The 15,598-nt window shown below is 40.9% G+C and overlaps 1 protein-coding gene across 1 annotated transcript in view; it reads right to left on the reverse strand.

Moving 5' to 3' along the window:
* ESYT2 (extended synaptotagmin 2) overlaps nucleotides 1-15,598 on the reverse strand; it is an 82,155-nt gene that overhangs the window by 35,839 nt on the left and 30,718 nt on the right. The window contains exons 3-6 of the mRNA XM_038559190.1: nucleotides 15,104-15,238; nucleotides 11,875-11,951; nucleotides 7,398-7,470; nucleotides 7,071-7,160 (exon numbers count right to left, since the gene is read on the reverse strand). Of these exons, the coding sequence (XP_038415118.1) occupies nucleotides 7,071-7,160; nucleotides 7,398-7,470; nucleotides 11,875-11,951; nucleotides 15,104-15,238 (375 nt within the window). The remainder of the gene's footprint in view (nucleotides 1-7,070; nucleotides 7,161-7,397; nucleotides 7,471-11,874; nucleotides 11,952-15,103; nucleotides 15,239-15,598) is intronic.

The raw sequence follows: 15,598 nt of genomic DNA on the forward strand, positions 1-15,598 counted from the left end.
GCTCAGTCCATTGAGTGTCTCACTGCAGCTCAGGTCACGATCTCAGGGTCCTGGGGTCAAGCCTCACATTGGTTTCCTTGCTCAGCAGGGAGTCTGCTTTTCCCTCTCCCTGCTCCACTTGTGCTCTCTTTCAAATAAATAAAAAATTTTAAAATAAACAAATTGTATTTTTTTTAGAAGATATTGAGAGTGAGTGAGCATGAGTGCACATCTGTGTGTGGGGGGAGGGCAGATGGGAGTGGGAGAGAATGAACCTCAAGCAGAGTGCACTGAGCCCAAAGCCCCCATGCGACGTTCAAACTGATCCCACGACCCTGAAATTAAGACCTGAGCCAAAATCAAGAGTCGTATGCTTAACCAACGGAGCCACCCAGGCGTCCCAAAGATTATTTAAAAGATCTCTACACCCAACATGGGTCTCAAACTCACAGCTCCGAGATCAAGAGTCTTGCTCCACTGAACAAGCCAGCCAGGTGCCCTTACATGTTCATTTTTTAAAAAATAAATTTATTTTTTATTGGTGTTCAATTTGTCAACATACAGAATAACATCCAGTGCTCATCCTGTCAAGTGCCCACCTCAGTGCCTGCCACCCGGTCACCCCCACCCCCTGCCCCCCCTCCCCTTCCACCACCCCTAGTTCGTTTCCCAGAGTTAGGAGTCTTTCATGTTGTCTCCCTTTCTGATATTTCCCACTTATTTTTTTCTCCTTTCCCCTTTATTCCCTTTCACTATTTTTTATATTCCCCAAATGAATGAGACCATATAATTTTTTTTCCTTCTCCGACTGACTTATTTCACTCAGCATAATACCCTCCAGTTCCATCCACGTCGAAGCAAATGGTGGGTATTTGTCATTTCTAATGGCTGAGTAATATTCCATTGTATACATGTTCATTTTTTTATGCTCACAAATGCTACCCAATTGCCTTAATAAACAAGATACTGTACTGATTTATATTCCCACCCTAAATGTAAAAATGTCCTTTCTTTATACTCTCACCAAAAACATATTAAAAATCAGTCCATTTGGTAGTTTAAAAATGGTACTTTATCCCTGTTTCAATTTGCATTTTCCTGGTATCAGTGGAACATATTCTATCCATTCAGTCAACATATGTATTTTATTTGCTCAATTTTCTAGTGGGTATTTGGGTATTAGAATAATTCCTATACAGTTGGCTAAGATAAGATTCTATTTATTGGATACAGATGGGTTTTAAAAAAAAGCTTGATTGGAAACACTGCTTTCTTGTCAAAGTGTGTATTACACATAATAAAATTACTTGTGCTTTATATTTGTAGAAAAAAATGCTGAGATTGCATGATCTCAATTACCCATATAATTACAGTAATAAAACTGCTCAAATCCCTTTGGGAAATACACAGTTATAAATAAATACAAACTAGAAGAGTCAAGATTCTTTTGGATAGACCAAAACTGGAAATTCTTTTTTAGTAAGTCCTAAAAGACTTAAGATTTTTCAGAATAAGAGAAATTAAATGTAAATTTATTGCAAATATCAGTACAAACTCATATTGGTGCCCTTATGCCCCCCCCCCATCCCCCAAGAACAGGTGTGGAAGCAATGGCAGTCTGGGGCAACCAGCACTGGCCAGCCAGCACCCTGATCATGATCTCTAAATACATCTTCCAAGGGATTGTGAAGCAGCAGGTGATTCCAGGACTGGTGCGCAAACTGTTAACATAAGAGGGCTTCCTTTTATGACCCTTGTCAAAATGAGGAGATACATTTAAATGCTACCCAAGTTCAGAGAAACAACACCAGGGAGGCTAGAACAGGAGTCAGCTGCGTTTGGGAAGAGATCCAAATCCAAGAAAGGAGCCCCCAGGGAAGGGGCCACTGGAGGCCTGAGGGAGGAGCTCAAGCACAGGGGAGGGAGGGAGGAAAAGAAGAGTCCAGAGCCACAGAGGAGGGGTAGTGAGAAAGGAGGGAGAGCAAGCTTGTGTGTGAGCCAGTGTGTGAGAGCATGTGAGAGTGAGCATGTGTGAGAACGAGGATGAGTATAAGCACACGTGAGAACAAGTGTGCATGTACCTGAGGATGAGTGAGAGAGATTTGGAAAGTGAGCACAAAGAGGGGGAAGCCAGGAGAGGGCAGGGAGCGAGGCAATGCTTGGGAAAAGCAGCACCCCCAGGTCCCCTGCCCCCACCTTAAGTGCACTGGGACAAACTGAAGAGACAGTGAGATGTTTCCCAACCACCCCTCTGGGCTGCTGCAGCTCTTCTAGGACAAATGGAAGCAGTAGTGTGGTTACAACTCAACTGAACAACACAAATGAATCTGTGTACTTCATGAAAACCACAGACATCCCATCTCCTCTCTGCTTTTCCATCAATGCATGGTTGGATGGACGGAGGGAGATGGACAGTTCAACTGTTTATTTTAGCACTTACTATACACCAGGTGTTCCAGGTACATTAAGTTGTACAGTACAGACCAGAGGCTCCCACCCTTCTCCAGAGTTTTTCAATTAGTCACTTTTCACTGGTGGTAAAGGGTCAAGAATGCTTTTATTTTGAAACTCCTGGGACTTCCAGCTTCCACCTAGGATGCTGAAAACTGGAAAGGCACCACTGCTGAATGCACAGGAAAGCTGAGTGACAGGGCCACCCGCCCAAAACTCTTTTTTACAGGGTGACTATGGCTACCCCAGGGCAGCTGAGAGGTTCCAGCTGGATCGTCATCACTAAAGACCAAGTACAGGTGAGCCAGAGGTAAGCCCTCTGAAATCCAGACACAGGGCATCTCCAACTGCCCTGCCCTGGTGGGCTGAGCAGCGAGCACGCGCTACAGAGACTACCGAGAACACTTCTAGCAGGGGTGAGGCCAGGGAGGGAACCGCAGGGAGGGTGCTGCTGGAAGGACACAAACTCCACCTTCCATGGTAAGGAAGAGAAGCCACTGGGAACAGGGACACAGAGGAGAAGGCTCACTGCAGCTGGGGGATAGGAGAAGACACCATCTCAAGTCCTGACCATTACAGATCCTGTATTACTGGAGGTGGGTGTGCAGACTCTTTCCTGCATAAGACCCACCAAAGACACAAGCAAAAGGAGAAGGCAAGGTCACTTGAAAGGGCGCCAGCCGTGAAGCCCAGTACAGGCCAGGGCAATGAGAAGCTCCCCGGTCCCAAATGGGGGTAGGGCAAGACTATCCAAAATAATGAAAGATACCAAATACCTGGCAGGATAAATACCCCCAAAGCTCCCAGATGACTTAATGTGTGGTCTAAGTCTGGGACCTTCCCCAGTCTGGCAGGCCCTGGTGGACCTGTCTGCTCAGCCCTGCCTCTCCACCTCACTGTTGCCGTCTACATAGGGTTGTAGAACTGGCTTCCGGGAACCTGATCCAAACACTGCAACCTTCCTCCTCCCAGCCAGTCTAGGAGTCTATATCTGACATAGCTGGAGTGGGGAATGGAGCAGGGAACGGAAGGCAGGAAGTGCACTGGCAGCCCTGTTTTTGGCATGTGTACTGGAGGACCAGAGGAAGCTGGTCTCACAGGGAAGAAAGAATGCAGCAAGGGCCTATCAGGCCTGTGTGACAAAGGCTTTCAAATTCTGCATTCCAGTAGGTTTCATGAGAGAGCAATACATGCTATTTTCATTTAAATAAAGCCTTTCCTTTTTCCTGTCCTTTGATCAAAGTATCTCAGTTGCTGGATGTGTAGCAAACAGAACTCAAGTTCTTCTCATGGTCGCTGTAAAATAAAGATATTTCCATTTTTACAGATGGAGAAATGCAATCTGTGGTTCAGACTGTTGGCTGGGAGGACTGTCTTAGGATAAACACATTATGGGCATGCCCTGGATCATCTTCTGAATGAGTTCTGGAAGAAACCTCCTGGATTTACTTGAGGCTAATCTGTAATCCTGGAATAGACCTAACAAGTAACTGAGGATTCTGAAACATCTCTCCCAGTGTATGCCAGAGGCAGTTTCAACAACAGTCAGGTTAGCATGAGTGAGTGACCAATTCCCTGCGACGCCCAAAGGGAGACACTGGCTTGTTCTGGCCCTTACCAGAACCTTTACCCAAGGTTCTCTGTTTAACCAAAACTTGACTTCTAATGTTAAGACCCACCAGAATGCTAAACCTATGTGTAGGAAAATACTTAATATCTTAAAAGCCTGAGGACTTACTATGCACCAGGCACCTACTGTTTTATACCTACTAACATTTAATCTTGTGGGGAGACATCCTCTGACATGTGGTCCCCATGTTACAGATGTGGAGATGCCCAGTGACATGTAGTTCCCGAGTCACAGACAGGAGATGCCCACTGACATGTGGTCCCCATGTCACAGATGAGGAGATTTGGTCTTAGATTAAACAAACTGTTTACAGCACAAGGCACATGGTCAGAAGAGAAAATCCAGGTGTGGAAGACCAGGCTGGAGAAACCCAAGTCTGTCACTGAACCACCATATATACTGCTTTTACTGTGCTCTGAAAGTTTATAACTTTTGAATTTTTTTTTTTTACAAGTAGCATATCATCAAACCTAACTGAAACAAATCAACAAGAACAAAAATGTGCAAAGGTTTCATAAGAGTCTCTGACACTATATTTCTAAATCATCTGGATAGCCAAAAAACCCCAAATCTTTGTAGCTGTATTTTCCTTTGGGTGAGGAAGAATTACTTGGCAACCAGTAGTGAGTTCTGTTCTCATATTTTCCAGTCGAAAATAACTGAAAAAAAAAAAAAAATTCCCTTCTCTTCAAAGCATATGTGTGGTGACTTTACTTACCATATAAGGAAATGAATAATTCTGAACTTTTCACAGCCTCATCCATTTCTGACACTAAGATTTTGTCTGGAAGTTACATGGCAATGTTATTTTTAAAGTAAATATACCTATGGAGGACTCAACCTAAGGAAGAGTACTACTAAGTTTTGAGGGAGATTTAAAGACTCAGATTTCATTATTTTCTGAACTGAAAAAAAGGTCTTTAACTGTTAAAAATTCTCTGTAAATCAAAAATACTTAGCCATTTATTAAAGATTAGTTTTTTATATTAATGAAGTTTTTTTTTTTTAAGATTTTATTTATTCATTCATGAGAGACACAGAGAGAGAGACAGGCAGAGACACAGGCAGAGGGAGAAGCAGGCTCCACGTAGGGAGCCTGACGTGGGACTCAATCCCCGGTCTCCAGGATCAGGCCCTGGGCTGAAGGTGGCACTAAACTGCTGAGCCACCTGGGCTGCCCTGAAGGAAGTTTCTTAAGCATAATGGCTTTTAAACAACTGGTAGGTGAGGGGGAAGAAACATGAATTTTAAATCTTTTATGAAGCTCTCCATTTCTCAAAATTTTAATTAAATTTTTACAAGAAATTCTTTTATTCCTTTTAATTTTACTGTGTTTTATGTAGTTAAAATACATTCAAAATAAGCCTGTTATTTAAGCAATAAAAAGCAAATCAAAGTAATACTTTTAGAGGTAACAAAGTGAAGACACGAAAGTCTTGTGGTTTTACACATAAAAAAATGCGACTTGTAGTTTGGTCTAAGCAAACTTGTATATTAAAAACCTAACAATAATTTGTATTAAGTTATTTAAATCAAATTATAAAAATTAATATTCCCTTTTTAAACTATACATGATGTTAATGGTACCTCCAGAAAAGGACTCACAGAAGTTACAAAAAGGGTATATTATGAAAAGATAACTGAGATACAGATCAATTCATCCATCAGATATTTACTAAACTGTATGGAGACAGATCTGGCTGTAGCTTTCAAAGAGTTCATGAGAAGTAGGCCACAACATAGAGGCCACTATGGCACTGGGGAATATGGGGAAAGCTGACTTCCTGTGTCTCTGGAAGGGACTGCACAAAGGGATGAAGACAGTGTTCTGGGAGGAGGAAAAGACAAAGGGAGGTGATGAGCAATGAGGGGGGTCAGTACAATCCTTGGGTTATGATCCTTCCTTGTGGCTGGAAATTGGGATGCTCATCAGAGCAGTGCCAGGAAATGAGGCTGGAGAGAGACCCCACCTAGATTATGACGCTTGTCTGCAAGAAAGAGATGGTCCCTATGGTCCGTGTGCACGTTGGGAGGTTAACTCTAGTGAAGTCTACTGACGACAGAGTCAAGGCAGGAAGCCAGTCAGAGGCTGCAGGAGGCCACATCAGAGGAGCCTGGTAGGTAAGGAGCCACCCAGGTGAGTGGGAGGGGCCAAGGTGAGGAGGAGACTAGGCAGGAAAGACATTTTTGTTGTCTTATTTTTGAATTAATAATGAGTAATAAGTATTGACTATTTATAATAAAATGTGGAATATACATATATGCCTAACAATGTGAAGTGATGATTATTATCGTGTATCCAAGTGTTAGGATATAATTCAGTAGGGGCATGTGGGTGGCTCAATCCCAGTCATGAGTTCAAGCTCCACACTGGGCTTCACCCCATGTGGAGCCTACTTAAAAATATTATATATATATATATTTTTTTTCAGTCAAAAAGCCCTCCAAAACCTTTATGAATCTTAAAAACCATGTACTATGTAGTTCATTAAACATACCACGACAGAAAGACAATGCATGTGAATGATGGCAGCCTTTGTTCGTGGGGGTTGCCAAGGAGATTTATGGGTTAGTATGAGAATAGCAACTGCAACTGTCAGCCTGGGGTCCTGGAGTTACTGGTTTTGTAACTTTGACAAATTAGACTCTCAGTTCCTGGTCAGTAAAAGGAACCTACATTAGTATTCAACTGCAGAGTTAATGAGGATTAGATGAGCAAATATCTATAAACCACACTCAGTGATAGGAGCTGAATGTTAGTTACAACCCACACTTTTAAAAAAATCTATGTTTTCAAATCTCCTGTAAGAAACATACTACTTTTAAAATCAGGGGGAAAAAAAGCTGTCTATTAAGAGATGAAGCCCTCCTTTAAGAGCATAAAGAAGCATAAAAACACTCACAGGATTCATGTAACAGAAAAGGGAAAAGTGAGAGAAGGACAGACTATGTTTCTCTCCTTACATATCTTTGTCAGTTAATTGGAAAAATGAACTTAATGTTGACTTACTGGTTTCCTAAGGAAGAAAATGGACAAGGCTCCCACTAAGGGCATGTCTCCAATCAACGGTTCCAGGATCACCCGCATTGTACCATGAATCTAAATTCAAACGAGAAATCAGAACATGTCACATAAGACAAACCCACAGGCCACCTACTGATGCAAGAAAGAGGACACATGGTCATCTCAGTGACTTCTGAGCATCTGACTTCAAGTATAACCTACAAATAAAAAACTTAACTTCAAAGAAATTCTGAGTTAATAAAAACTTCACAGTTTTCATTTTGAACAGAGCATACAGAATTTCAGAAGACTATGAAACTTTAAAAACCTTACCTGTATACTTTGAACACCGGCTCTACAAAAATATCGCTTGATCTCCAAATCAATCTCACAGTTTCCTACAAAACTAGCCAGAAAAAGTTCTGTATTACTGTCTCTTAATCACCACAGACATGCAAGGTATATAATCTGAGTAAAATGATAGTAGAACAACCAAAATCAGCCTACAGGCAAAACTGTGACCTGAGGCCCATGCCCGAGTATCTTACTGCCCAGAATCGCAGGCATCCCCACTAGCAGATTCGATGCAGCCACACCAATTACACATGTCACTTCTCAAAGTGCAACTTCTGGATCTGTTTCTTGATGGAATGTAGTTTTCACTTGTTTTATAAACAACTGAGTTTGTTTAAAACCTAAAGAGAATCTCATATTATATTTCACCGTAAGTAAATTTTACACCTATGCTCCCTGGTAGTGAGAAAACTACCAACAGTGTTCCAGGGCTCTGTGACATCAAAGGTTAGAAATGATGCATCTTTTGGGGGCACCAATTTTACTCAATGATTAAATAATTTCAGTCATTAATACAAAATGAAACAAATGAAACAAGAACAGAGCATGATGCTGAATGCCAGGCTTGCTATTCTCAGTATGAACGTGAAACATCATCTATGTTTTGTGCAGGATCTCTGATTTGACTCCCACCTTCAAAGGCAGCACACCATGCTCCTGAGAACATGGGGCAGTTTGAGAGATGTTGCAAAGAGAATATCTAAACACACAAGTAAAATACTAATGAAAGGCATCTGGGATGAATTCTCTCAATATTTATGTCCTGGTGTTAACGCCAGCATCTATGGATTCTTCTTACTGAGCATGACTCTGGATCTAGCTGATAAAATCACCTGTTAAAAACCCATCTCAAAACTTTTCTCCTCTTCACCCTAAGACCTGATCTTTTTATTTCCTAGTATCTGCCAACTACTCCTCCCCCATCTCCACTGCCAATAACCTAATTAAAGTTCCAGCCTGGAACATAGAAGAAAGTGGAATGCAGATTTTTTTTTTTAGAGACATAAATATCTGAGCAGCATAATCTGCATATGTTGTTATGACTGCTAAAACCATGAAAGCCAGACTGCGTCTTCACAATGGCGTCCATTAACTGATACATTCAAATGTTTATTTAATAAATGTGTATGAAATCCTCCCTTGGTGCTGGAACCAGAGAACAAAGTTTCCATCCTCATGAAGCTCATTATCAGCCTAGTGGACAGTCCCAGGGTACAGCCAAGCTGAAGACATAGGGCTTCCTTTTATCTCACTGATGACAACAGTGTCTGTAGTAATACCTGATACTTTAAAGATACAGATTTTTCAATCAGATCATTAGAGGCAGTCAATGCTCTTTTCTTTTTTTTTCTTTTTTTTTTTTTTAATTTTTTTTTTTAAATTTTTATTTATTTATGATAGTCACAGAGAGAGAGAGAGAGAGGCAGAGACACAGGCAGAGGGAGAAGCAGACTCCATGCACCGGGAGCCTGACGTGGGATTCGATCCCGGGTCTCCAGGATCGCGCCCTGGGCCAAAGGCAGGCGCTAAACCACTGCGCCACCCAGGGATCCCCCAATGCTCTTTTCTAAAGTAAAGGTCACTGGTATAAACTCTGTACGTTTACTATATATATATATACTTTAGAAACTCAAAGATGACATTATAAAACAAAAGGATCCTCAGTCAAGGACAAAAGAAAGAAAGCTATGAGTGGAGTCTGTCAATTGACACACCTCAGCAGCTCCCCTTCCACAGCTGTTTAAGGCCTCAGAGAGATGCAGGAAGCCATGAGCAAGTGCACAAAGAATGAGGACAAGAACTAAACAAAACCACCTTTATCTGCCAGGTGTGGCACCTGGCAGACTGTCAATCTTTTTCTCAATTACTTTTTATTGTGGTAAAACACACAGAATGTATGTTGTACAATCTTACTCATTTTTAAGTTCAGTGGTATCAAGCATATTCACCTTATCGTGCAACCATCACTAGCATCACCTCCACGGCTTGTTCATCTTATAAAACTGAATATCCCTGTGAAGCAACTTACCACACACCCTGATGCCCACCATTCCAATTTCTTCCTCTATGCATCTAACCTAAGTACTCATCTAAGTGGAATCATACAGTATTGGTCTTTTTATGACAGGCTTATCTCACTCAGCATAATGTCCTTATGGTTCATCTACGTTGCAGCAGGTGTCAGAATTTCCTTCTATTTTCTTTAGCATTAGGATGGTATTAATTAGCAATATCCCAAAGTCACAAAGTCTTTTATAAGTTTTTATTTTAATCATCTGGTGTTCATCATGAAGATTTTTTTAAAGGTGAGTAATATTCCACTACACGTACAGACTACATTTTCCTTATCTACTCACCTGTCAATGAACACTTGGGTTGCTTCCACATTTTAATGGTTACGAACTGCTACAAATGTGGGTGTACGGATTATCTCTTTGAAACTTTGTTTTTGGTTCTGGGTATAGCCCCAGAAGTGGAATTGTTGGGTCTTAACAGTGATTCTATGTTTAATTTTTTGAAGGACAACTATTCTGTTTCAACAGCAAACTGCACCATTTTTATATTCCCATGAACAGTGCACATGGGTCCATTATCCATGTCCATGCTAACACTTGCTGCCTTCTGTTGTCTGACAGTAGCCATCCTGATGGGTATGAGGAAGTAGATCATGATTTTGATTTGCATCTCCCTGATTAGTAATGAGGGGAGGATCTTATGTGCTTACTGCTCATTTGTATATCTTCTCTGGAGAAATGACTATTCAAGACCTTTTGTCCATTTCCAAATCAGCTTGTTTGTTGCTGTTGAGTTTTAGGGGTTCTTTACACCCTCAGATATTAAACCCTTACCTGACATGTGATTATACGGACTGTGCAGATTCTATGGACTGTTTTCAGTGTTGACATTTAATAATATTAAGTTTTCCAAACAAAGAACATGGGATGCCTTCTATCTACTTGCGTCTTCTATAATTTCTCCCAGCAGTGTTTTATAGTTTTCTTTGTACAAGTCTTTCACCTTCTTGATTAATTCCTACAAATTTTACTCTTCTGATTCTAAAGTAAACAAGACTTTCCTTGACTCCATTCTGGGACTGTGCATTGTTACATAACTGATTTTCTGTGTGCTGACTTTATATTCTGCTACTTTGCTGAATTTATTAGTTCTCCGAGGCTTTTTTGTGGAATCCTTATGATTTTCTACATATGAGATCATACCACCTGTAAACAGAGACAATTTTACTTCCTCTTTCCCATCCTGGATGCCTTGCCTTTTTCTTCCTACTTAGCAGCTCTGGCTAGGACTTCCAGGGCCATGTTAAATGGAGGTGGGCATGCCTGCTCCTGATCTTGGAAGAAAAGCTTAGTCTCACACCACTGATACGATATTTGCTGGGGGTTTCTCACATAGGCCTTTTTTTTTTTTTTAGTATTTATTTATTTAAGTAATTGCCACATCCAAGTGGGGCTGGAACTCATGAACCTGAGATCAAGAATCACACACTCCTGCAACTAGCCAGCCACACACCTCTTACCCTTTATTATACCTTTTATTCTTCTGTTCCCAGTTTGTTGACTGTTTTTATCATGAAAGAAAACTGAATTTTCTCAAATGCTTTCTCTACATCAACTGAGTTGATCATTCCCCTTCATTCTATTAATGTAGTGCCTGATTCATTTGCATATGTTGAAGGATCCTTGCACCCTGAGAATAAATCTTACTTGGTCATGGTATATAATTCTTCTAATATGCTGCTGAATTCAGTTTACTAGTTATTTTTTAAAGATTTTATTTATTTATGATAGATATAGAGAGAGACAGAGAGACACACACACAGGCAGAGGGAGAAGCAGGCTCCTTGCAGGAAGCCTGATGTGGGACTCGACCCTGGGCCTCCGGAATCATGCCCTGAGCCAAAGGACACTCAATCGCTGAGCCACCCGGGTATCCCTCAGTTTGCTAGTATTTTGATGAGGAATTTGGCATCAGATATGGGCCTGTAGTTTTCTTGTAGTGTCTTTATTATTTTTTTTTAAAGATTACTTATTTATTTATTTGAGAGGGAGGGAGGGAGAGAGAGAGGGCAAGTGAGCATACACATGTACAGACGCAGAAGGAGAAGCAGACTCCCTGCTGAGCAGGGAGCCTGATGCAAGACTCGATCCCAGGGCCCCGGGATCATGACCTGAACTGAAGGCAGATGCTTAACCGACTGAGCTACCCAGGCGCCCTGTCTTTAATTTTTTTAATTTAACATGCTTATGTTGGCAATTATCTAGGCTATCAAGAATTAAGACACAGAAAGTAAATAAATTTGGGTCTTCAACAATTTAGTCAAATTCCACCAAACATCAGGTAAGAAATGTGCTCATTATATCCTCCACTTTATGGGTACAGCTAAATGACATTGTATGTCATTACCTATGACATAAATATAACACAAATAAAAACTTACCTAATCTGAAGGTCCAAAATAATTTGCCTTTTGTCCACATTTTCAGTGTACACCTTAACACCATTGATCCTAAGAGGCTGAAACAAGAGGCAGCTTATTTAAAAAAAAAAACCCAAACCTTGCAATATGGCATAGAAATGAGGACAAACTTAGCCCTGGGCTATAGGAATTAAACTTCTGCTTTCAAAGTACAAGTTATCAGGCCTCCGTTCTCCAAGGCCTTCATCTGTGAAGTATGGGTGACAATGGCATCTATCTCACAAGGCTACTGTGAAATCAAAGGACAGAGGGAATGTGTCTGGTGTGTGAGCGCTTAGAGGTCAGACCTCTTTTCCCTCTATTCTGTCCTGACATGGTTTGAAACATAGCTTTTTTTCCCCTTTAGGTCTTATAATTTTTCATTTCTTAAAATTTTCACAAAATGGGGCTTTTTGAATGAAATAAAAAATACTGGCTGTAGGTATGATTTAATCTAATCAATACAATCTAATACATGATACAGAGACAAAAATCACATGACTGTAAGAAGAAACAGCAGATTATAATACACGCCATGTTTCAAGGACCCAGCTTTAATACCATTTCAAAAACCTATTCTCATTTTAGCACTTTGAGATTGCTTCTAGAGAGGTTCTCAACCTCACATTTGAGCATCAAACATTCAAGCTGAAGAAATGCCTTCCCTTTGGAGTATTAGAGCTTACTATGAGGTTTAGGTGCCCTAACATCTTACCCCTCAACTAGCTGGAGGACTAATTTCTAAGTCTTTGTGCATCTACATTTCCTGCTGCCCTAGGTTCCCAGCCTTTTCCCTGGTGAATCACAATGAACACAGTTCAAATCATTATGCTGAGGAGTGAAAATGGGGTACAGGGGCTTAGGACCTTTAGTTTAACTGTCTGCATTAGATAATATTCCCTTTATCCCCTTAACATGACATATGAGATGAGGAGAAGCAGCAAGGCCAACCCCACTCCAGATGACTGGGCATTATCTCAACACAGTGAACACCTGAAGGCAACAGAACCCCGCTGACATCAGGTGTGTACAAAGCACCCTGCTCGGGGCTCTGCATGTCCTTCTAGCCTGTTCCTTCCTCAGAGAGCCCGGGTTCACCTGTACTTGTAAGATACTGGGGCACTTGGTAACGATGCCATGCTGCCTCTGATAAGTCAGCACTACTCTTAACATTTGTCCTATTTCCCAAGGATAATCTCAGAGTGTGTAATAGAAAATGAACATAATTCTCCCTAAAACAAATCCAGCTGGGGTTAGAATTCTAAATCTCCATAAACACAAGCATATCATCTTACATTATGGGACTGCAAACCATGGCCTGCAGGTTAAATTTAGCCTTTGGCTAAGAAAGGTTTCTATATTTATAAACGATTATAAAACAAATGGGGGGAAAGAAGAATATGCCTCAAAGACTTCATGTGGCTGTCAAAGCCTAAAACATATAGTACTTGGCTTTTTACAGAAAAACTGTCAACTCTTGCTTCATACTCACATAACATTCTACCTATAACTGTGTTTTCCTATCTGCTGTTATCGTTTTAGGTCAGAGAAAGTAAAGTACATATGAAAGGTAAGTGTTAGGTTATGCAGGCACTTCTGCGCTTCAACAAGAGGACGATCAGATCCCGAGCTTCTAATATATTTGGACACCTCACAGCCAAGAGGAAAGATGGCTAAGTACAACATGTGCCTACAGTGGAGACCCCAGTTTTTGAGTAACTGCAGATAAGATGGAGCATTCTCCGCACACAGAAAATCATCTGGTGTTGGAGGAAGGTGACAGATGGCCTAGGGAGTAAAGGATGGGAATGGACCTAGGAGCACTGACAACATAACACCACAACCAGGTCAGACACTCCTGGCCACATTTATTAAAACCCTAATGGTGTGAAGCAAGGAAATCTAAACTACAGCACATGGCGATGGTGTGTTGTTTGGGTCTACTGAACGAGCACTAAGTGTGTGTAAACTGTATGTATTTAAAAGTAATACTGAATTCTGAATTTTCATTAGGCATACAAAACAATGCTACCTTGGAAAGTAATACGATGTTACATGTCAATTATACCTCAGTTAAGAAAAATGTTACCTGTTTTAATCTAATCAATACAATCTAATACATGATACAGAGACAAAAATCACACGACTTCCACTGAACCAGGAAGCAGCAATCACTGTTTGCTGTTGCTAATCACTGTAAACACTGACTTAAATAAAAAAGGAAGCCCGCTATGCTCAACTAATTTAGATGTTGTCTTGAGGCTTTCACTAGTAGTTTAGGAATTAGCAGTTAGTTAGTTTGTTTGTTTATTTATTTATTTATTTATTTATTTATGAAAGTCATACGAGAGAGAGAGAGAGGCAGAGACACAGGCAGAGGGAGAAACAGGCTCCATGCACCGGGAGCCCGAGGTGGGATCCGATCCCGGGTCTCCAGGATCGCGCCCCGGGCCAAAGGCAGGTGCTAAACCGCTGCGCCACCCAGGCATCCCCAGTTTTTCTTTCTGTATGATTCTAATAACAAAATCTATCTTTCCCTTCATCCACATCGTTAATGTGATTCTACAAGCCTGGCACCAGAGTCCTTAATGGCTGATTTTAAATGTCCTGAGGGGTAAATGCCTTTAAGTTTGTTGTCAATTATTAAACTTTTAGTATGAATTCACATACAAACTCCCTTTCCAATGAGACAGATTGTGAAAAACTGCAAAGGTAATTCTGACAGAAGGCTGTAAGGTACAAGGACATACTGGGAACTGAGAGAAACTGCCCAAGGAGACTGAACTGGCCACAGACAGCAGGGGCAGAATGAGTACAAGTGAGGGGAGGGTGTCCCACATGAGGTAGCATAGGGACAAGCTGCAGAGACACCCTGCCAGGCCTTCCTCAGGAACAGGTTTTTCTCTAGAAAGTAATTTGAAGTAGTTTTCCTTTTTTTTTTTTTTTTTTTTTTTTAAAGATTGATTGATTGATGATAGACATAGAGAGAGAGAGAGAGAGGCAGAGACACAGGCAGAGGGAGAAGCAGGCTCCATGCCAGGTGCCCGATGCGGGACTCGATCCCGGGACTCCAGGGTCGTGCCCTGGGCCAAAGGCAGGCGCCAAACTGCTGAGCCACCCAGGGATCCCCATAAAGTAGTTTAATATTTTTTTTTTAAGTTTTCACACCAATTCTACCATACGCACAACTGAGAATACTTAAGAAACTAACCTGTTGGCCCACGTCAACTTTTGTGAAACTGAAAGTGCTAAGGTGGGTGTTTGCTCCCCGCACAGCTGGCTCAATAGTTTCTCGAAACAACTTCTCTATAAACTGGCAAATAAAAGGCCACATATGTTTTACAGTCTGTAAAGAAGAAAGAACCCATGTCAAATAAAATGCTCTAATACATAATAATGTACTTATGTCATCATGAAAAATTACACCTCTATAGTTTACCAGAATTTTTGAAAGTTAAAAGAGGGGGGAGTGTCTACTTTTGTTACGCAAAATAACATGATCTGATTTTCAAAAATGGACCTCAACAAAAAACTAATATGCTACAGGAATTAGTTATTCTGGGTAAGCACTCCCTATAAGCATATTAGTACATTTCAAGTTGCTTAGGAAAAAAATCAGAAAGCCTTGTGGTTCCAATTCATTTTTAAAAACCTAAAACAGATCTGTTTTTTTTTAGGCTTTTTTTTAGTAAACATTAATGAGTTT

Source organism: Canis lupus, chromosome 16 (assembly GCF_011100685.1).
Source record: "Canis lupus familiaris isolate Mischka breed German Shepherd chromosome 16, alternate assembly UU_Cfam_GSD_1.0, whole genome shotgun sequence".
Taxonomy (NCBI): Eukaryota; Metazoa; Chordata; class Mammalia; order Carnivora; family Canidae; genus Canis; species Canis lupus.